At 51.9% G+C, this 21,932-nt stretch overlaps 1 protein-coding gene across 5 annotated transcripts in view; it reads left to right on the plus strand.

The window, feature by feature from the left end:
• IGSF21 (immunoglobin superfamily member 21) overlaps positions 1-20,738 on the plus strand; it is a 272,330-nt gene extending 251,592 nt beyond the window's left edge. For all 5 annotated transcript variants that reach the window (XM_067722134.1, XM_067722126.1, XM_067722142.1 and 2 more), the window contains exons 5-10: positions 6,395-6,510; positions 9,102-9,576; positions 18,672-18,757; positions 19,169-19,361; positions 19,780-19,818; positions 20,508-20,738. In XM_067722134.1, coding sequence (XP_067578235.1) covers positions 6,395-6,510; positions 9,102-9,576; positions 18,672-18,757; positions 19,169-19,361; positions 19,780-19,818; positions 20,508-20,581 — 983 coding nt within the window. In that variant the 3' untranslated portion in view covers positions 20,582-20,738. The remainder of the gene's footprint in view (positions 1-6,394; positions 6,511-9,101; positions 9,577-18,671; positions 18,758-19,168; positions 19,362-19,779; positions 19,819-20,507) is intronic.
• The last annotated feature ends 1,194 nt before the right edge of the window (positions 20,739-21,932 follow it).

The raw sequence follows: 21,932 nt of genomic DNA on the forward strand, positions 1-21,932 counted from the left end.
GGTCACCCCTGAGAGGAAGAAGAACTTCCCCTCTATGTCCCTCCCAGCCCAGGGAGAAGTGAGAGCAATTGAAGAGGTAATATAAATAATCCCTTTCTACTTCACCATCCTTGTAGAAGGTTTATGTTCATATTCTCACTTGCTTCTTCTCTCAAAATCTTGGAAGCTGAAAGTTTGGCAGGATATGTTTTATTGAACCCATTTTATAGATGGGAAGACTGATGTCCGTGTGGGTCAGTTGATTTGCCCAAGGTCCCATGGGATGTTGGTAACAGAGCCTGGGCTGGAACCTTGGCCTCACTCTATTTGAGCTGGTTCCCTGGGAGGAGTTGGGGGGAGCCTCATGGTGGGGAGAGAATTTAACTCCAGTAGATACAGTTAGACCCAGATCTGCTGGGGTTTATATCACAACAGGTTTGTGTCCCTGAATTGCAAAAGCCAAAGGATGATTTACAGAGCTAAGAGCCATCACATTATCTGCAAAGTGAGTTACGATGACCGAAACAAAGTTCTACTTTCAAGAGAAAAACGCAATATTTCAGAGTTAATTTCATAAAACCGATCACCCAACCATTGCCTCACTGTGTCGATGTTAACAGTAGAGTCTAAAATAACTTTGATTCCTGCCCCCTCCTCAATGGCCTGGAACAGAGGCGTGCTGTGCTGTGTGGCCGTGTCAGATGTGAAGCCGCTTTACCTTCCCAGATGCTGGACAAAATCAGTCGAAGAAACTTCTAGCAGCAATTCTCTCTGCTTAAGGCAAAGTCAAAAATAAACTGGGGGGCTTCCCTGGTGGCGCAGTGGTTAAGAATCCTCCTGCCAATGCAGGGGATGCGGGTTCGAGCCCTCGTCCGGGAGGATCCCACATGCCGTGGAGCAACTAAGCCCATGCACCACAACTACTGAGCCTGCGCTCTAGAGCCCGCAAGCCAGAACTACTGAGCCCATGTGCTGCAACTGCTGAAGCCCGTGCGCCTGGAGCTCGTGCTCCGCAACAAGAGAGGCCACCGCAACGAGAAGCCCGCGCACCGCAGCGAAGAGTAGCCCCCTCTCGCCGCAACCAGAGAAAGCCAGCACGCAGCAGCAGAGACCCAATGCAGCCAAAATTAAAAATAAATAAAAACTAAACTGGGAAGTCCACTGGCTTGACTTGGGGGCAGTGGATTCAGGGGAGTTCTATGGCAGTGACCTCTGTTTGACCATGATGGTGAACTTGTAGAACTGAGGGGCTCTCCCTAATGCACAGGGCTGGGGTTACACAAGTACCGTGGTATATCCACAAGTGGTTTGTAAATTCTGAAGCTCTGCCTTTGTCTAGGGTCTTACTGCTATGACTACTACTATTTCTCCCTTGCCCAGGCCAAATATGCCTGCCCAGTGTCTCTGAGGAGGGTCCTTTCAGGTGCATGGTACCCACCCTCGCCCCAGGAGAGCATTGCACTAGCACGGACAACCCTGAAGACACACTCTCAGAGTCCATAGGAATGAGGCACTTGTGTTGGGTGCATTGGGTACTGCTTCAGAAGAGTGGGGAGAAATTGGTGATCTAGGGCTCTTTGTTAATGATTCTTTGCCATTATATGCCACCTGGATCATAGCCAGGTGGCCTTGCTCTATACCGCTCATTCTGTAGCCCAGCTTTGAATTTGGGATTATTCTCGTCCAGGACCTTTATACCCATGACTGCAGCTGGCCATCTGTCTTTGACTGGATACTGCTTCGGGGGCCACGGGATCTATTCCAGGCATAGAGTCATAAGGGGGCTTTGACCTTGGTCAGAGATTGTAGCAGGGATGGGGATGATGAGAATGGAGATGGGGTTGGGCTTGGAGGAGGGATGGGATGGAGACAGATATGAGGATTGAGTTGGGAATGGGGATAGAGATGGAGTAGATTTAGGGATGGGGAAGGCAATAGAAGTGGGAATAGGAATGGAAAAGAGAATGGGGATGGAGGTGGAGAAGAAAAAAGATGGATGGAGATGGGAATGGAGGTGGTGATGGAGATGGGGATGGAGTTTGAAAAGCAAAAGGATGGAGATGGGGATGGATGTGGGGATACAGGTGAGAATGGGACTGGAAAAGGAGGGAGAGATGGAAGTAGAGAAGAAGATGGGCACGGGGAAGACTGAGAGTAAGGGAAGGTGCTAGACCACGAGCCTAAGAAGCAGCAGTTTGTGGGGGAAAGAGTGCTGTACGTAGTCAACGGAAGGGAAGAGAGGAAGAAGGGGGAGAGGATGACGTGTGGAGTGAAGCATCCCGAGGCAGCCAAGGACTCCCGGGTGTAGACAGCTCCCTGACCACCCGCACTCAGAGCCCTCCGGCGGGCAACAGGAGGCGAGATGCAGAGTGACATTTTCCTAGGACACAGCAACTGAGGAATACGTTGATGCAGAGTGTGGGAAGCCTGGACTGTCCACGCCGATATTAGCAGCTCTGCCGTGTCCTGCTCCATACAACTGAAATCCGTTAGTGTCTTATGAGCTTGACTAACTGTACATATTGCTAACACCTGCTCAGAAGTATAACGAGGGACAGGAACACAGTTCCCAATCAGGGTCTGTGTGGGTGGTGTGCGTGACTTGGGTGCAGATCTCCAGAACGGGGTGTGTGTGTGTGTGTGTGTGTGTGTGTGTGTGTGTGTGTGTGTGTGTGTGTGTGTGTGTGTGTGTGTGTGTGTGTGTGTGTGTGTGTGTGTGTGTGTGTGTGTGTGTGTGTGTGTGTGTGTGTGTGTGTGTGTCGGGAGGAGCACTTGTGCTGTACAAAGAAGCCTGGTCAGGATTTGGAAGGCCTGGGTGCCAGTGCAGGCACTGCCACTGACTGACGGTGTGACCGTAAGCAAATCTCCCCTCTCTCTGACCTCAGTTTGCTTACCTGTAAAATGGAAGGTCTAGACTGGCCCTCTCCAATAGAAATATATATTTATATATTTAATTGTAGGCTTTCTAAAGACCACATTGAGAAAAGGCTTTAAAAAGTTAAAATGAATTGGAATAATAGATTTGTTAAATCCAGGGTACCCCATGTATTATTTCAGTAAGTAACCAGAATAAAAATATTCATGGTATACTTAACACGCTTTTAAAAAATTGTCTTCCGGATTCAATGTGTATTTTACACTTACAGCACATATGAACTTGAAAAAGCCACATTTCAGATGCTTGAGAGCCACAGGGATGCGCGGCTACTGTATTGGACAGTGCAGGTCCAGAGCATTTCTGGTCTCCTCGCTAAACCATGAATGTCCCGAAGGCAAAGACGATGATTTATTTTCCCAGAAAGTAGCAAAGAGCCTCAAAGAAAGAACGTTAATAAATTTGCCTGATAAATGCATCTGACATGCACTTTTAAAACACTCTCAGGTACTTTGTTATTGAATCCTCACAGGTACTCTATAATTCCAATTTGCAGACAAGGAAACTGAGGCACAGAGGGGCTACATAACTTGCCCAAGGTTGCCTAGCTGGCAAATGGCACAGCTTGATCTTTAAACCCTGGGTGGTGTGATTTAGAGCCCATCCTCTTCACCATTGTCCTATACTATCTCGTTTATAATAGTGAGATAAGTAATATTAATTAAAATTGCTAAACTGTATTGCAGGCTTACTACGTGCTAGGCATCTTGTAAGCATCATCTCATTTATTCCTCAAAGCAATCCTATAAGGAAGGTTCTAGGTGTCTAATTCCTGTTTGCTCAATGAAAGTAAGAAAGAAGAAATGAGGGATTTTAAAGGTGCCCCCTGACTAGCCCTGAGCCTCTAGTATAAGGGTCCACAACCCCCAGGCCGTGGACTGGCTGTTAAGACCTGGGCCGCACAGCAGGAGGTGAGCGGTGGGCAAGGGAGCGAAGCTTCATCTGTATTTACAGCTTCTCCCCATCGCTCGCATTACCCCTTGAACCATCCCCCCACCCCGTCCGAGGAAAAATTGGCTTCCACAAAACCGGTCCCTGCTGCCAAAATGGTTGGGGACCGCTGCCTAGGATTCTTGGAGGGTATACTTATCCCTACCCATAAGCCACCATGAGCAGTGACAGAGAATTATTCTAAGCTCTAATTGGCATGGTCCCTTGATCTTTGGGGCATCCGAGTTGAGTAGAGCCACCCACGGGAAGAGTTCCTCCAAGGATCTGGATTAAAGGTATCCGTGAGAGTTGAGATGTGTCAGGTAAATGAGCATCCCCAGCAGCTAAAATGTGCATTTAGGGCTAAAGGCGCTGATAGGTACGAACTTCTTTCTTCTTTCCAAAGATATGTCAGTGTTCCAGCTTAGTATTTGAGCCCTGGAGCCAGGGTGCTGGGGTTCAAATCCAAACTCTGTGAACCCCAGAAAGCCACTTCACCTCTTAAGTTTCCCCATCTGTAAAATGGGAATAAATAAACCCATGTAGATGCATGGTGAGGATTAAATGAATTAACACACGTGAAGGGCTTAGAACAGCTCCTGGCTCCTAACTGTTGGTCATTGTTGGTTCTTGCCATGGGATCCAGGCTTTCAGTGAGTCCTAGAAAACTTAGATCGCAGACTGTGACTTGTGGATAATTGAAGTGTTCTGGTGTGTTTTTCCCCTCTCGGAATTCCTTACCCCACTTCCCATCTGTTTCCTACCACCTCACACTTAATTACAGTTCTCCATCTATTGTTCTCCCATTGTTTCCCGTTTGTTCTGCTTCCCTTGCGACAGCACATGGCGGCTGCCTGAGCGAATGAATGGTTCATACCTGGCTTCGTTTCACTAGACCTTAAAATAGAGTTGCCAGGCGTCTGTCACCCCCGCCAGACTGTGAGCTTCTCGACGCGCTGTATCCGTTTCATCACTGGGCGCCTGTGGTGAGCACCTGGCACCATGCCTGCACCTAGTAGGTGTCAGGAAATGTTTGTCGGATTTAATTAAACTTAACTGGAGTGAAAACCCCTTGCAGGAAGGAAAGGCCCACCCCTCTTCATTTTCTCTGTGTCTCCCACTGCACTTGACCTAAGGCTACAAGAAGCCAGAACTGACAGCCTTTCCTAAGCAAAGTTGTAAGGTTCTGGCTCCTGTCCTGCTGATAACAAGGAAGTTGCGGAAATAATCTCAAGAGTCATAAGACTAGTGAATTCCTAGCACGTGCTAAGCCCTTTCATATCGATTAGCTGGTTCATCCTTCAAATGTGTCTGCCAAGGATTAATCCCACTTAGCAAATCGGGAAACTGAGGCTCACAGTTTTGGTAACTTGCCCAAGGACATGGAGGTGGCGGTGACCTCCCTGGGACTTGGACCCAGGAGTGCCGGATGGCTCCACATTTGACCTCTCAATAACCCACGGTGCCTGGGAACACCTGCTTTGGCAAACCAGCCAGTAGTGGGTGGTGAGGAGAGCAGAAAGGGAAGCTGGTGGGAAGCGGGACCAATCAAAATAAGCCAACTTTGGGGGGAAAATAAAAAGAAAGAGGAAAGACTCTTGGCTCTAAATATCTCTCAAGGTCATCTGCTTCTCCCGCTCTGCCCTCACCACGGTCTAAGCGACCCATCTCGCTGGCTTAAACAGCACTCTGTGTTTCCAGTCTCTTCAAAATGCAGCTCAGATCATATCTCTGCTGTTGCTTGAAGCCTTCTTCCTCCTGCTCTCAGGACAAAGAAGAAAAACTCACAGCCAGCGGTGGGCTGGCAAACCTGCTCTCTGGGGGCCTGGGGTGGGGACGGCGGAAGAAACAAACAAGAAAGCCCTGATTTGCAGTGGTGGCTGATTTCCATGGCGTAAAGATGCCCACCGTGGCCTGTTTCGATCTAGCAGCAGTTTAAGAACTGGTTCACAAAATTCCCAGCAACATCACAATCCGCTCTCAGGAGCTGGTAGGAACCAGCCACAGCACACCACTGCAAGCGGTGACCCACGAGCGGTGCCCTGCACATCTCCCCAGCCCCAGCAGGCACCACGTCCCCGCTCCTTGCCCTCCCACCACACAGCCTGCCTTCCATCCCCCCTGCCCTGAGCCAACTGTCACGAGGCCTTTGCACATGCTGTTCCCTCCACCTGCCACACTTGTCCTCTGCCTACTCTTGCGTCCTCAGGCACAGCACGGCGTCACTCCCTCAGGCTTGAGCGTGTCCCTTTACATCCTGTTATACCTCCTGGTATCTGATGCACTTAGCACAGTTGACCGTGTGATCACTTGATTCATGGTTATCTTCCCCACCAGGCTGTAAGCCCCGTGAGGCAGGGCCTTGTCTGTATGCCCAGTAGCGACATCCTTCTCACTGTCGTTGCTGCCAGTGGCACCCCCTGGAATTGTGCAATATTTGTCCCCCACCCCAATGCCCAGTGTGGGACCTGGCCCATCCTAGGTAATCAGTGAACTCTTCCCGAACCTTCCAGTTAAGCATTGGTCTTCCTGTGCTTCTCTTTTGAGTAGCTCCTCCCACCTCCATTGAGGTGGTGGCCGCTGACACACCAGCCCCCTTCAGCCGCTACCAAGCCCAGAACTTCACGCTGGTCTGCATCGTGTCGGGAGGGAAACCGGCGCCCACGGTGAGTACCTCTGGAGTCGTCCCTCCTCGTCCCTGCCGGGCCCCCCTCCTTCGTGGCCCATCCAGCTGCCCCTGTCACCACAGCGCTCACTCTGCAGAACGAAGGATAGAGGCCACAGCTTGCATAAATTAACTCTGCCCCGTCTGCCTTGGTTTGATCCTGTCCACTCATCTGACCTACCCAGGCGCCCATATGCCTTTCTTGCTCCCAGCCCCCTGGTGCTGAGAACCCCCGCTTCTCCTGGACCCTGAAATCCTTGAACTGCACAGTGAGGGTGGGCTTCAGGGGAGCCCAGCCTCAAGCACACCCCTACCCCAGTTATTGAACAGGATGGAGACAGATGAGGCCCGGAGAAGGCAAGGGATGTAGAGAGAGTCAGCCACTGTGTTCTTGACAGAGCTGGGACTCAAGGTCATGTCCTCCAGCTCCAAGTCCACTGGGGAGGGTAGGAAGGAGGGAGGAAAAGGGGGAGGTGGGAAGCGGGGAGGAGGGGGAAATCCCTGTTTGGGCCAACTCCTTATTAGCCCTGCCCTAAGCGCTTTGAGGCCTGTCAGTGCAGCTCACGAGTTACTGTCATGGCCGCTCTAAGGGGCGGGGTGGGGGTGGGGGTGGGGGGAGGGGCTAGAATGGGAGAGCATGTGGGGGGCTGTCTTCTAGCCCCTAACGTCACATGCACCAAATGACCCTGAGCAAGGAGACCTGCCCTCTGCTCCTCAGGTTCTTTGAGGTGGTTTAGGTTGTGGGCCACATTATAGTTTTTCAGCATTTTTAGAAGCATCAGGACCTGTTTGGTCTGATTCAAATACACGGAAGCCCCATGTTGAAAACATTTAAAAGTGAAGGAAGGGCAAGTTGCCCTAATGGGTCCCTGAGGCACCTCTGTGGAACCCTGAGAGTTCCCTGAACCATATCGAGAACCTACGGGCTACGTGCTCCCAAGGCCAAGTTTAACCTTATATGATACTTTGAGTCTTGACCTTGTGAGTTTCACACATCACTAGGGGTGAGGCTGGAGCCTTGGGCAGGGGGATTAGAGTTCAAGGTGGGGAGGCAGGGGCTCTCCTCCTTCCAGACCCTTGACTGTCTCACAGGCAGGATCCAGTGGGGTGACCTTGGGACCGGGCCAGCCCCACCCCAGGACCAGCTGTCCAGGACAGGACAGGAGTGGAGAGAACCAAGACAGGGCAGTAAGCAGGTGCTCAGAGGCACAGGGGGCAGTAGGCGGGGGTGCAGAGACGAGCCTTTGATGAAGCCCATCTCCCTCCACCTGCACCTTACAGTCCTGAGGACACAGAGGAAAAAGCAGCTTCAGAGCCAGCAACTGGCGAGAGACGAGCGTGGTCCCAAGATTTCCCTTTGGAGCCCATAAAGACGTCTGCCCTCTCGAAAATGAGACAAGCTCGTCTTTTTCTCCAAAGAAAAACTCCTTTTCTGCAGGGCACAGAGAAAGTCTCCTCACCGCCCTGGGGCTGCAGGAAGACCCCCTCCTCCCCGAGCTGGCCATCTCCTGCCATTTAAGACACAGCAGTACAATATTCAAATATATATATGTAAAAAAATATATATATATCTGAAAGGTCCTCATCTCCCCACATTCCAGGCACCTTACATTTGCCTGCGATATCAAAACTTGAAAGAATTCTTTGACATAAATTACAAACCTGCTTTTGAAGCACTTTTCAAAAAAGAAAGAAAGAAAAACCCCAGAGCAGGCTATTATGTGCATAAGAGATTCTTCGTTGGAGCTGTAAACTCTGACAGACTCTGCGCATCCCACGTTTCATTCGCCCCCCCCACCTGGTCCTCCTCCGCATCCTCCGGCTCCCTTTCCCCACTGGCACCAGCGTCCCCAGAGCTGCTTCCTGTCCTCCTCTCACCCTGTCTCCCATCGATTTATTTAAAAAAAATACACCCAATCCCCACAGGCCCCTGGCATATGTACCAAAATAAAAAGGCAGCAAATTAAATGAAATGCCGCCTCTCAAAACTCCAATTCCCTGTTGGCGGAGGAAGTGAGAATATGCGGCCTATTGCCTCATTCCGCACCTAGCGCCTTCCCACACGCACACCTGTTTCCTGTCTTCCTCTCCAAAACCTCCAGGATGTGCGCACACACACACAGATCCTTTCCTTCTCCTTCTGACATCTCACTTAATCTCTGGCGCTCTTCCACCTTCACTCTCACCCACCTGCTCTCCCCAGGTGGGCACGGACCACACCCTTGGAGCCCAGGGGGGCTGCCAGGGCCGTGTCCAGGGTGCTTTTTCCACGCACTGTTTCTAAGCGTCCAACAGCCTCATGAAGTAAGTGTTCTCATTCCCTTCATGAAGTAGGTGTTCTCAGTAAGGAAACTGAGGCTCAAAGAGGCTCACCAGCTCAGCCTCTGCCGCCAGAGCCTGCGTGTCCCCATTGAACCGAGCTGACTCAGAGCGCTTGGGGTGCTGGAGGGAGAGAGCGGTCCATCTGGAAGGCTACTAGGAGGAGGAGGCTCCTGAAGGATTGGACTCCTGTGGCCAGTTCCTCTGAGAGCCCACTGGGAGGTCCATGTCATTGGGGCAAAATCTTTTCCCACACCCTCCTTGCAATTTCAGGTTTATTTCAAACGAGATGGGGAGCCCATCGACGCAGTGCCCCTGTCAGAGCCGCCGGCTGCTAGCTCCGGCCCCCTCCAGGACAGCAGGCCCTTTCGCGGCCTGCTGCACCGTGACCTGGACGACACCAAGATGCAGAGGTCACTGTCCCTGCTGGACGCTGAGAGCCGGGGCGGGCATTCCTACACAGAGCGCCCCTCCCGCAGCCTGACCCCGGATCCCAGCATCCCCCTCCAGCCAACCACCGAGAACATCCCCGAGACGGTGGTGAGCCGCGAGTTCCCCCGCTGGGTCCATAGCTCCGAGCCCGTCTACTTCCTGAGCCACAGCCGTACGCCGGGCAGTGACGGCACCGTGGAGGTGCGCGCCCTGCTCACCTGGACGCTCAACCCGCAGATCGACAACGAAGCCCTCTTCAGCTGTGAGGTCACGCACCCGGCACTGTCGATGCCCATGCAGGCAGAGGTCACGCTGGGTGAGGCTCGACGGAAGCCACTCTGCAGGGCCCCTGCAGAGATGGGCGGTGGGGAGCCTTGGAAGAGGGCGGGCTGCCGGCCACCACGGAGATGGGAAGTTGGAGCGAGCCGGGGTCGGGGTTAGGCACGGAGGTCAGAGGCAGGCTATTTGGGAGGTTTGCTGAGCTGTGTTGGAGGACATAGGAAATTACAGGGAGGTCTGGGGAGTTTGGTCCAGCAGGATCAAGGATATGGAAGTCACAGAAGTTTTGCTAGATCAGTGTTAGAAACATGGGAGGTTTTCAAGATTGAAGATGGAACAGGACACTCCCAGGGAAGTTTGCTGGGTGAGTGAAGAAGACACAGGAGTTGGGACTCATAAGGGAGAGTTGCTGAGTCAGGTCAGGAAACGTCCAGGGAAGGATGGGAACATAGGAGGTGACAAAGGGGTTTTCTCGATTGAAATAAGAGACCCTTGAGTGCAGGGACAGTTACTAGGTAAGGATCATGAGTGTGGCAGGTCGGAAGCTTGTCGGATTAGGGTCAGGAATACTGAAGGTAGTTTTGCCAGCTTGGGGTAGGGAACGTATAGGACGTGGGAGGATACTGCTCTCGCTTACACTTTTAAGTACAATGGAAACCCTGTCATCTGCAGGGATGTGGGACGTGGGCGCAACCAGGAAACTGGATACCCAGGGATAGCTCAGCCTGAGAATTCAATCCCCATCTGGGGCCTGCTTCCTCTTCCCACAGAGCACCAAGTCTGTATGTCCCCAGAGCAGATCCTTGTTTCCCCTTGTACATCTCCTCCCAGCTGAGTAAAGGCAGGGAGACGGGACATATGGAACCTTCTCTACTAGAAATATGAGGCTCTCAGAGCCAGGATTTGTATTGACTGGGGTGGGGTGGGGCAGGGAGCTGGGCACACTGACCCAGTACTGGCCCTCTTTGCCCACAACCCTCTGGACCTTGGTTTTCGGTACCCAGCAGCTGAACCCAGAGCCCAAGATGCCAGGGCTTGTCCCCTGCCTCTCCTGCAGTGGTGAAGAGCTGCATGGAAACATCTACAGCCCCTAACCGAGGCCCCTCATGACTGAGGACAGATAGCAATGACTGACGAGGGTTGAGACCCCAGCCTGTGCCTGGGGGTCCAAAGGCCGTCTCTGTTTTTAGCGAGTCCACCAGAAAACCCTGCACCAAACACCAAGAAAAGGATTTCATGTACATATAACACCTACTCTGTGCCAAGAACATATGCAAGGATTCTCTCATTCACTCCTCACAAGCAGTTTACCATGCAGTCCCATTTTACAGGTGAACAAAACTGAGGCTCAGTTTGGTGGGGTCCCTTTCTCTGAGTCACCAACTTGTAAGTAGCAGAGCTGGGATTTCCAGCCGGGTCTGTTGGTGCCTTCTCCAATTCCCCTATGCCAACCACTGAACTTACCAGCCCCAGGACTGGGCACCCTTGCTGGCTATGGGGTTAGTTGTCTGAAGTCTGATTAAAATGGCCCTTTGATTCCCACAGGCCACTTGCCCACACAGAAAATAATAATAAGGGCTAACATTTACTGAACACCTACTATATACCATGGACCGTTGCTTTTCTCATATGAACACAATTAGTAACCCAGTTACCCAATTGGTAATCCTCATGGTCACTCAATGAGGTCAGCGTTATTAGTATCCTCTATCACAGACGAGGCAACTGAGGTGCAGGGAGGTTAAGTAAGTTGCGCAAGGTAAGTGGGGGAGGGTTCAAAGGCAGGCAGTGTGGCCCCAGTGTCTTGCCCTTAGCCTCCACTCACTGTGCTGCCTCAGGGCATCTGTTGTCATGGTGCCTGCCCCCTGAGTACCATTTGCTCATCATGCCATAGAAACTTCACAAGCACCCCTTACGGCCAGGCCCTGTGCCAGGCGCTGGGATTATCCCCACGCAGAGCCTGTCCAGATCCCTCTCTCAGCCTTCCCACCTTGCCAGAACTCCCGCCCCCAGTTTCTCTGAACCCTCCATTCTTCCCAGAGTTCCTTCTTGCATTTGAACCTCCCTGTCCCCAAGATACAGTCTGCTTCCAGGCTGGGAAGCAGAGCATCCTCGACCCTTCAACGGGATGCCTTGCCCATGAAAGCCGCCCCCAGCCTCTCTTGCCCAAGGCTTGACTTCCCACGGGAGGGCTTCCCTGTCCCACCCCCACAGAGAATGAGAAAGACGAGACCAGACAAGGACTTCCGAGCAGCTGGAAAGGTGAGCTTGCAGTTCACATCTCCCAGTGATGGACGGGGTGCTGCCACTGGCTTGTTCCACCCCCTTCCCACCCCCTATCCCAAGCCATAGTAAAGCACTTGCCTGCCCTGTCCCAGATTCCAGATGGTTCCCTTGACCGGAGCCACCTGGTGTGCACCCCCAACCTCCATCATCAGAGCAAGAGAAAGGCCCACTCACAGGCAGTGGGCATGACAGATATGTGTGTGCCCACGGGGAACTGGGGGACACAGCAGGGCCACCCAGGCGAAGGGGCCAAATTGGGTGGGTGAGTGAAGAGACCCCCAGGCTGGCTTCCCGTCTTACCGCAGCTGCTGTCAGTTGGTGAGGTCTCAAGCCTCTTAGGTCTCTGAGCCTTGTTCTCTGACCTGCTGAGTGGGGGAATAATAGTAACCTCATAAATGTTTGGCGCATGTGATGGCAGCCAGGCTGTATGCAAGATGCTTTTCTCCAAGATCTCCTTGCAGTGACCCTATCAGGCAGCGGAGAGACGCCATCATTATCCCCATTTTATAAGTAAGGGAACCCAAGCTTAGAGCAACTCTCCTCAGGTCACCCAGCCAGGTCTGACCCCAGAGCCCATGCTCCTAACCACTGAGCTCTACTGCCCATCCGGTGGGGCTGTGGTGAGGACCCATGGAGCCAGTGGGTGTAGCCGGTGGAGAGTGGTGTGAACCAGAGGGGTCCTGAGTGAGTGCTTACCCTTCACACAATCAAGGCACCCTGTACTCTGGCCATGGGGGTGAGACAGAGGGCTGCATGAGATGACCCCGGGGCACAGAATCCAGTCATCTGGTCAGGACTTTAAAAGTTAGGCCAGCAAGGGTTGAGGCATGCCTCTCTGTGATGACCCTTTGCTTCTTCTGTTCCCGCGGCCAGGGATGCCCTCCCCAGCTCAGATGCCACTGCCCCTAAGAAGACAGACGCCTGGTGGTCCTAGAGCCCATCTCAGTAGATAGCAACTACATTCTTCCCATTGATCAAGCCAGAACCCTTGGAGTCACCCACTTTCCCCCTCTTCTCTCCTACCCAACAGCCAAGCCATCCTTAAGCCCTGGCAGCTCAACCTCAGAATATATCCCACATCTACCCTGTCTCATGGTTTCCTCTCCGACCACCCCATCTAAGCACCGGCAGTTCACACTGGATTATTACAGTAGCCCCCAAACTGGCCTTTCTGCTTCCACGTATGTGCATTTCTGTTCTCCACTCTGATTGATCTAAAATATAAATCCACATACACACCCACCCAAAACCCTCCAATGGTAGACAGATTGATAGAACAAAAAAAGAGCCCAGAAATAGACCCACATATAGTCAGTTGATTTTTGATAAAGGTCCCTAGGCTGTTCGATGGGAAAAGAGAATGCTTCTTAATACATGGCCCCGGAACTACTGGACACACTTAAGGAGGAAATGAACCTGACCTCTACCACACACACACACACACACACACACACACACACACACACACAAGAATTAACCTGAGATGAATCCCAGACCTCAATGTAAAACCCAGCATCATAAAACTTCTAGGGCAAAACACAGGAATATATCTTTGTGACATTGAGGTAGGCAAGGATTTCTTAAAGAGTCACAAAAAGCACTAAATGCAAATTTGAAAATTGGTGAATTGGACTTAATCAAAATCCAAATCTTCTGCTCCTAAGAAGATACTTTTAAGAAAGTGAAATGTGGCGAAATGGAAAAGCAATCTACAAACTGAGAGAAAATACTCTCAGTACAGAGATATGATGAGGGATTTGTATCCAAAATATATAAGGAACTGCTGCAGATCAATAATGATAACTCAGATTTTAAAGAGAAGATATACAAGTGGCTAATCAGCATATAAAAAGATATACATCATTAGGGAAATGAAGACTAAAACCTCAGTGAGATACCATTTCACAACTACGAAAATGCCTAACATGGGAAAGACGGACAACACCAAATGTTGGCAAGGTCGTAGAACAATAAGAACCCTCATACAGGGCTGGGAGTATAAAACAGTACTACTGCTTTGGAAAACTAGTAGTTTCTTACAAAGATAAAAATACCCCTCCCTACTCTATGACCCAGCAATTTCACTCCTAAGTATCTACCCAAGAGAAATGAAAACATACGTCCACAAAGACCTGAATGCTCACAGCAACTTTATGCATAACAACAACAACGACAACTGTAAAAAACCCAAATGTCCGTAACTAGGAAAATGGATGAACAAATCTGTGATATATTCATATAATGAACCACTTCTCATCAATACAGTTGAATGAACTCCTAATACACCATGGAGTTCAGAGACATTGTGCTGAGTGAGAGTCGTCAGGCAGAAGAGTACAGACTGCACGATTCCATTTATATGAACTCCTAGAACATGGAGCACACCTCTGAGGATAGAAAGTGGAACAGTGTTTACCTATGGAGGGTGGAAATTGACTGGAAGGAGGCATCAGGGGACCTTTGGAGGGATGGGAATGTTCTCGAGTTTGGCTGGGATAGTGGTGACACAGATGTTCACATTTATGAAGATTTGTCAAATTGTGTTCTTAAGAACAGTGCCTTTCCCTTATGTGAGTTTCCTCACCATTTAAAAATATATGAAAGTCAGAACAAAACAAAATAATCCTCTAGACCGCCATCACATCTAAAATTACATTCCCACGGTGCTCATCTCTCACACTCGTCTCTGTTACATCTGCTCCAGCCACAGGGTTCTCCTTACTCTTCCTTGAATATGCCCAGCTCAGACCCACCTCTGTGACTTGGCACTGTCCTTCCTTTCCGCCTAGATTAATCTTACCCCAGGTATCCTCAATCCCTCCTTCATCAGATCTCTGCTCAAATCTTCTGCTCAGAGGCTCCTTCCCTGAACACCCTACTTCAGCCTCCTCCTCCTGGCCCCATCATTTCCTTACTTCGCTTTACTTTCTGGCATTGCGTTTATCTCCACGTGCAAGTATATGATATACTTTCTTATTGCCTGGATCTTGCACTAGAATTTAAGTTGCACGTGGGCAGGGTCTTTACCTGCCTTGTTCACATGGTACAGGGCTCAGCACAATCTGTAACATATGACTTAATAAACACTTCCCTAATAATCAATTACTTAATACTTTTCTGGGTTGTTGTGAAGATTAAACAAGGCGTGCATACAAAGTGCTTAGCATAGTGACAGAGTAAGTGCTCAGTAAATATAAGCTACTGTTGTTACTCATTATTGTATCCCCAACATTGCCCTGCATAGTGATCGACACAGATTAGGCATAAAGAACTAGATGGTTCGAGTAGATGAATGAATGGGTGTGTGAGTGGATTAGTAGGTTTATGGGTAGGTATATGGATGGAAAATGGATGGATGGGTGTTATGATGGAGGGATGAATAATATGATGGAATGATAGATGAATGCATAGAACAAATGCTTGGATGGATGGATGAATGATATGATGGAGGGATGAATAATATGAGAGAGTGATGGATGGATGGATAGAATGAATGCTTGGTTGGATGAACGAATGGACGCATGGATGTGTGGATGGGTGAATAAGTGGGTGAGTGGTTGTCTTAGTGAACACCTAGAATTCCTGTGGTGGGGCGCCTAGAGGAGCTTTCCGTGAGATTTCACAAGGCTCTCCTTGCAGCAAAATGCTAAGGAGAGTAAAGAGAGCAGTTATATAATCAGGATTTTTTGTACGCCCCTGAACAGATGCACACCACTTCACATTTCCATCTCATATCTCTCCCCCATTGTCATTTTCAGAGCAACTCCTCAAATAGTAGGATAGCAGTCTATTCTCCCCATTTACAGGTGAGAAAATTGAGGCCCAACAAGTTGGATTGACTCATCCAAGTCACGTAACTGGAGAGTAGAAGACAGGCCTCAATCCTGGGTCTCCTGACTCCCACTCTTTCCATATGTCCAGGGGTTGAGGGGAGGGAAGTCCCGGGGGCTGAGAACCTTCCTTCAGGTACCTTCAGTGATGTGTTCTAGGGGCAGGAGAGAGGGGCCAGGACTTGACCACCGGGAGCTGCTAGTGGGTGTCAGCATGTGGTGGAAGCGTGTGGGTGACATCAGCTGGCCCGGCTTCCAGAAGCATCTGGATGCAGCAGTGAGGGCAGGAGTCAGAGGGGCCACCTGCCACCAAGGCTCTTGCCAGTCGGCAGCTGCCAGGATCGAGCTTGGAAGAGTGAGGGCAAAGCAGACCCCTTGCCTACCCACCCTCTGCCTCTCGGGGTCAGCTCCACACAGGAGCCTCTGGACCTGGCAGCTCAGGGCAGCGGGGGAGGGGTCTGGCTGCCCACGTGGAAGAAGGCATCCAGCTTTCCCCCTCCTCCACTCCTGGGTTCCAAGCTTCGCTCTAAAGACCTGTGCAACTTCAGGTCCCGCCCCTGCCACTTCTTTGCTGTGTGACCTCGGGCAAGCCACTGCCCTCCTGGGAGCCAGTTTTACGGCCTGCAAAATGGGTTTCATGGCAACCTGCCTCGTAAACACCAAGATGGGTGAGACGGTCCTAGAATGACGTCTAGCACATGTCAGGCACCTGATAAATGTGAGTTCCCTCCCCTTGGGGCCAGGAGGCCCAGGCGCGGCCCGAAGTGGGTGGGTGGGGTCTTTTGGAACCGAGGCAGTTAGGAATCTGACCCAGGAGACGAGGTTGTCCGCCCTGGTTCTCCTGCTTACACTTCTCCGGGACAGGGATGCCCTTCCACGCCCCCTGCTGGCTGCAGCAGGACAGTGCCATCCCGGCAGGACGAGAAGAGGAGACTGAATGACGCAGGGCCAGACCAGCCTATGCAGCGCTTCTCACCTGCAAGGGGACCTTGACAGCACTTGAATGTTCATTAAAAAGATGAGAAAGTTACTTGACTTCCCCAAGCCTTCATTGCCTTATGGGGACAATCTCGAGAGGTTGGAAGTGTAAATGAGGTCGTGCATAAAGCACGTCACAGAGCGCAAGGCACTTAGGACGCTCTGGACAAATGTTAGCCCTTAAACCCACCATCTCCCGATATTCCTAACAGCCCAGTGTGGTGGGTGGACAAGGGTTGCCTTGGCTGTTCCCACCCTGTGTTTGGGGAAAGCCAGGGGAAGTGACTGGTCCAGGGGCACACAGACTAGACTCCTTTCTTACGTGGGTGGACGCAGCAGCGGAAGCTGCCTAAACCTTCCCTGCCATTCCCTCCCCCTCACAGGCCTGGCTTTCCCGCTGATGCCTCCCTCTGCCCCACACGGCCCTTCAGGTGTCTTGCTCGTGGTTTAATTAATAGTCCTTTGGTCTCATGAATGAAATTGGTTGGCAGTGCCTAGGAAATCACCCACATCTGCCAGCTGCTCTGATTTCTGCTCTGACAGCTCTGAGTGGGAAGGAGAGGCTCGGGTAGCAGGTGGAACAGATGAGGAGAACCCAGGCCAGCCCCAGGGCCTGGGGACAAAGCTTTTCTCCTGCCGCCACCCCTGGAAGATGTCCAAGGAGAGTGGCACAGAGCATGGCACTCTGATCAAAACCCTATCGCTTCCCCCTGGCCCAGGGAGCTCTATGGGGTCTGGCCCAGTCCCCACCCCCATCACCCCTGACCTTCCACCTCAGCGCCATGTCCTGGCTGTTCCCTCCACCTGGAACCCTTTTCAGGAGCTTCATCTCAGCTGAAATGTCAGCTCGTTGGAAGAGACACTCAGACCATCACTCCCCACTTGTCCAATTCTCCACACAGTGCCATGGCTCTCCAGTAGTTTCTTATTCACGTACTTATTTGTGTGTCAAATGTCTCCCCAACTAAAGTGTAAGCTCTGTGTCGGCAGGCACGCGTCTCCATTACCACTGCGTCCCCAGCCCTGCCCCAAAGCCTGCCACACAGTTGGCTCAATGATTACTTGTTAAATGAATGAATGAGTGATGAATGGACCTGGCAGAAAGAAGCCTGGCGCAAACGTCATGGGACAAGAGAAACTGGCTCTTTGGGTGACCTTGGATAAGCCTCTTCGTTACCCCTGGGCCTGTTTCCCAATCTGAAACCTGAGAGATTGGACTCAGTGATCCCAGTGGCTCTTCCATCCCCGATGTGCTCTGGTTCATAGGAGAGCAGCACCCTTGGGCATCTTGTCTCCCAAGTTCAGAGAAGTTAAGCCACTTAAAAGAAGTGAAAGAAGTGATACAAGCAGGTGAGGAAGAGAGGCCGGAAGGGCACAGTCCAGGCCCAGGGAGGGAGATGGTTACCCCCACATTTTGCCACCTTCCACTCACCTCCAACCCAGAGATTCCAGAAAAACCCCACGGGGCATATTAACCTGGTAGAAGGCTCTCTGGAGCAGGGGTAATGAGACCAGAAATTTCATCCCAGTTCTTCACTGTGTGAACTTTGACAAGTTACTTCCCCTCTCTGAGCCTCAGTTAACTCAGCTATACAATGGGGATGATAAAGGCAGGAGCGCATCTCACAAGGGTTTGGTGTAGGTGGGAGTGTGGGTGTTCTGAGCAGGGCTGGGCGCTGGAGCAGGGTTCTCCCTGTTATAGCAGCTGAGTCGTCTCCCAGGTGGCACCCCCCTTGGGTGTCCCTGACTCCACTGTGCCCTGGGCTTCTCCGATCTGACCCCTTGTTACACCAGTTTGTGCTCGTCTTTTGACCCCACTGAGAGTGAACCCCACGAGGACAGGGACTGTGCTCTGTACGCCGTTAAATCCCCAGGTCCCAGCGAGGGCTCGGGAAACGTGTATGAATGAATGCAGGCATGAATGAATGATCCGGATGGGAACTTTCTCTTCCGTTCCGCCAGCACCTCTTTTCTTTGCTTAGTCTCCTCTCCCCGCACACACACACACCTCTCTGACCTGGCCTTCCTCTCCCTGTAGTTGCCCCCAAAGGACCCCAAATCATGATGACGCCCAGCAGAGCCCGGGTCGGGGACACAGTGAGGATTCTGGTCCATGGATTTCAGGTCAGCCTCTCTCTGAGCATCTGCAAGGGTGGCGGGCGGTCATCAGGCACCAACGGGGCACGAGCATTCCTGGCGGCATGCTCTGAGACCCTCCCCTTGACCTCCAGCACGGCCAGCTGGTCCGAGTCTCCTAATCTGTGTCACGGCAGAATTGGCTTCCACGAGGAATGGCATGGGGTGCACGCATGGATGTGCTCGCCCACCTGCAACTTAGAGCAGACATGGCACATGGATCTTGACATTCCTTCCAGCCCTAGAGTCCTTTCCTTCCTGGGGTCTGGGCAGCCAGTCCCAACCCATCCGATGAAGATGTGTTAATACCCACCCTGGCCAGGCCATGCCTCTGGCCCCTTCCTGTTCCGGCAGAATGGTTCCTCCTGTGACCCGACTCTCTCCTGCTCTGGCCAACAGAACGAAGTCTTCCCAGAGCCCATGTTCACATGGACGCGGGTTGGGAGCCGCCTCCTGGACGGCAGCGCTGAGTTTGACGGGAAGGAGCTGGTGCTGGAGCGGGTTCCCGCTGAGCTCAACGGCTCCATGTACCGCTGCACGGCCCAGAACCCTCTGGGCTCCACCGACACACACACCCGGCTCATCGTGTTTGGTACGCTGCGCCCAACTAGCGGATCGGGAGGGCTACCCGGGGAGGCCCCTGGTTGGAGCTTTCCCAAGGAGGAGGGAGCAGTAGGGGCCCAAGTCCCATAAATTTGCCCTAAGAGGGTGCCCCACAGGGAAGCACTACAGTTCAGTGGTTAAAACCATAACAGCTTTGGAGCTAGAGAACCCTGAGTTCAAATCCCAGACCCACCACTTTGCAGCTGGGCAACGCTGGGCAAACTGTTTCCCCTCCCTCAGTTTTTCCATCTGTAGAATGGGGCTGATACCGCCCAGCCCGCAGAGGCCGTGTGGCTGCCCTGAGAGGGTGCACATGACACCACACAGCGGGTGCTGGATGAGGGGCTTCCTTCGCCAAGTTCCAAATGCCATCCATGCTCTAGTTCTCTTTCTGTTCTTCCCAACAGAAAACCCAAATATCCCAAAAGGAACGGAGGACTCCAATGGTAAGTCTCCACTCTCAGAGCTTCTAGCTTAAAAGCTCTAGTCCCCCAAACGGCCCCTTTGTGTGACCTTGCCCCTCCCTCATGCCGTAGGCACATAATTGACCTCTAGTTGGGCCGAGTCTGGGTCAAAGGTCAGGTCACTAAAGCAATTAAGCATCCCTAAGCAGCTGGCAGGGAGTTCGAGGGACAAAGTCTCTCTCAGAGAGCTCGGCTGCCGTGGTCCCAAGAAGATGTGTCTAGCGCTGACCGTGGGGTTGTGATCCGGGGCCCTTGACCACTTCATAGGATGGTGGGGCCCTTTATACTGCCCTCCCTCAGCTGCCCCCGAGCTGGGCACCACCCCATGGGACACAGACACTCCCCCCAGGCCTGCCAGCCCTCCCTTTCCCACAGTGAGCCAATCTCACAGTTCATGATGGAGGCCCCCACGCCTAGTCCCCACTGCAGTGTCCTGACGGCCACCAGGGAGCCTGACCTCCACCCAGCAGGCCTGGGACAGGGAAGAGGTCACGCACAACCAGGTGGGACAGATAGCAGAGCTAGGACTTGAACCCAGCCCATCCTAACACTGAAGTCCAGACTCTTGGCTGGGGCCCTTCAAAGCTCTGCGGTCCCCCGGCTCCACACACCTGTGCCCCCCAGAAAGCAAAGCGGGTGGGTCACAGGCCCTGACGCTGCTCCCTGCACAGGTTCCACGTCTGGCCCTGCTGGCATCCGGCTCACCTTGGTGCTCGCCCTGACAGTGGTCCTGGAGCTGACGTGAAGGCTCAGCCCTGCTCCCTCCATTCCATCTGGCACTGACATCTCTGCAATTGGTTTTCATTTCTTTTCTAAACTACTTCCAGTCTTGTTCTTAGTCTCTTTCTGTCCATGTCTTGGCTTCTTTGGTCAGTTTAATTAAAACAGAACATTTTTCCCCACCTCGGTCTATGGCTCTGTATTCTTCCTGGTCTATAGCAGCAACTGGGCACCTCCGGACATGCAACCTCGGGACGGGCACTGAGGGGGATGGTGAAGGACATGGAGGGCATGCTCTTCCCTGGAGGAGGGGTGGAGGGGCAGCTCCTTGTTTCACACAAATCCAGTTGTGGGAAGTGGCCAGAGACTCTACTCAGGAAATTCAAGTTCCCTCAGGGCCAAGTGTAATAGTCAGCTCTTGCCACAATAATGCTGCATAAAAAAGGGACCCAAATCACAGTGGCAGGCAACAACAAGTATTTATGATTGTGTTTACGTTTAGGACAAAGTGGTTCAGCTGATATAGTCTGGACTCACTTGGGCAGCTCTGCTTCAAGCAACAGGCTATCTGGGCTGAATTCCAGGGGATGGGTTGGGCACAGGTCTCATCCATGGTTGTTTTCTCTGGGGCCTAGGCTAAAGGGGCTGTGGCTGTCTGACAGTTGATCCTCTTATGGTAGATCATCCTAGCTAAAGAAAAAAAACTCAAACCATGGAAGCGCAGTTAAGGCATTGGCCTGTCATGTCCTTGAACACTCCTTTAGCCAAAGCAAGCCACATAGCCAAGGCTAACGTCAATCAATTTCACATATAAGTCAATGGTAGAGGTTCCAGAATTTCCTGTTCAACTACTAGAAGGTTCCCCATGCCATTCAGCTATTGGAGGGAAGGGCTGAGAATGTCTGGAGATGGGTGGGGTTGGCATCTCTGAGCTGTGGCCAAAACCTGAGGGTCACCAAGGAGAGCCCTGGAAGACTGTGTTGATCTGGAGAGGAGAAGCTAGGCTGCAGTAACACATTAACCCCAGAGTTTTACGGGATTAACACAATAAAAACTTATCTGGGGCTCATGAAAAGCCCAAGGCAGGTTGGGTAATCCTCTTCTATCCTGCAGCTAAACCAACTGGAATATGTGGCCTCTACGATCTGCAGGGCAGGGAAAGAGAGGGCTGCAGGATCAGAATGATGGGCAGAATAACAGCTCCCCCACCAAAGATGCTCACGTTCTAAGCCCAAGAACCTGTGAATCTGCTACCTTACCTGGCAAAAGGGATTTTTGCTGATGTGTTTAACTGAAGGCTCTTGAGATGGGAAGAGTGTCCTGGGTTGTCCAGGTGGGCCTAATGTAATCACAAGGGTCCTTAAAAGAGGGAGGCA

The sequence above is a fragment of the Pseudorca crassidens genome, chromosome 2 (genome assembly GCF_039906515.1).
Source record: "Pseudorca crassidens isolate mPseCra1 chromosome 2, mPseCra1.hap1, whole genome shotgun sequence".
Lineage (NCBI taxonomy): Eukaryota > Metazoa > Chordata > Mammalia > Artiodactyla > Delphinidae > Pseudorca > Pseudorca crassidens.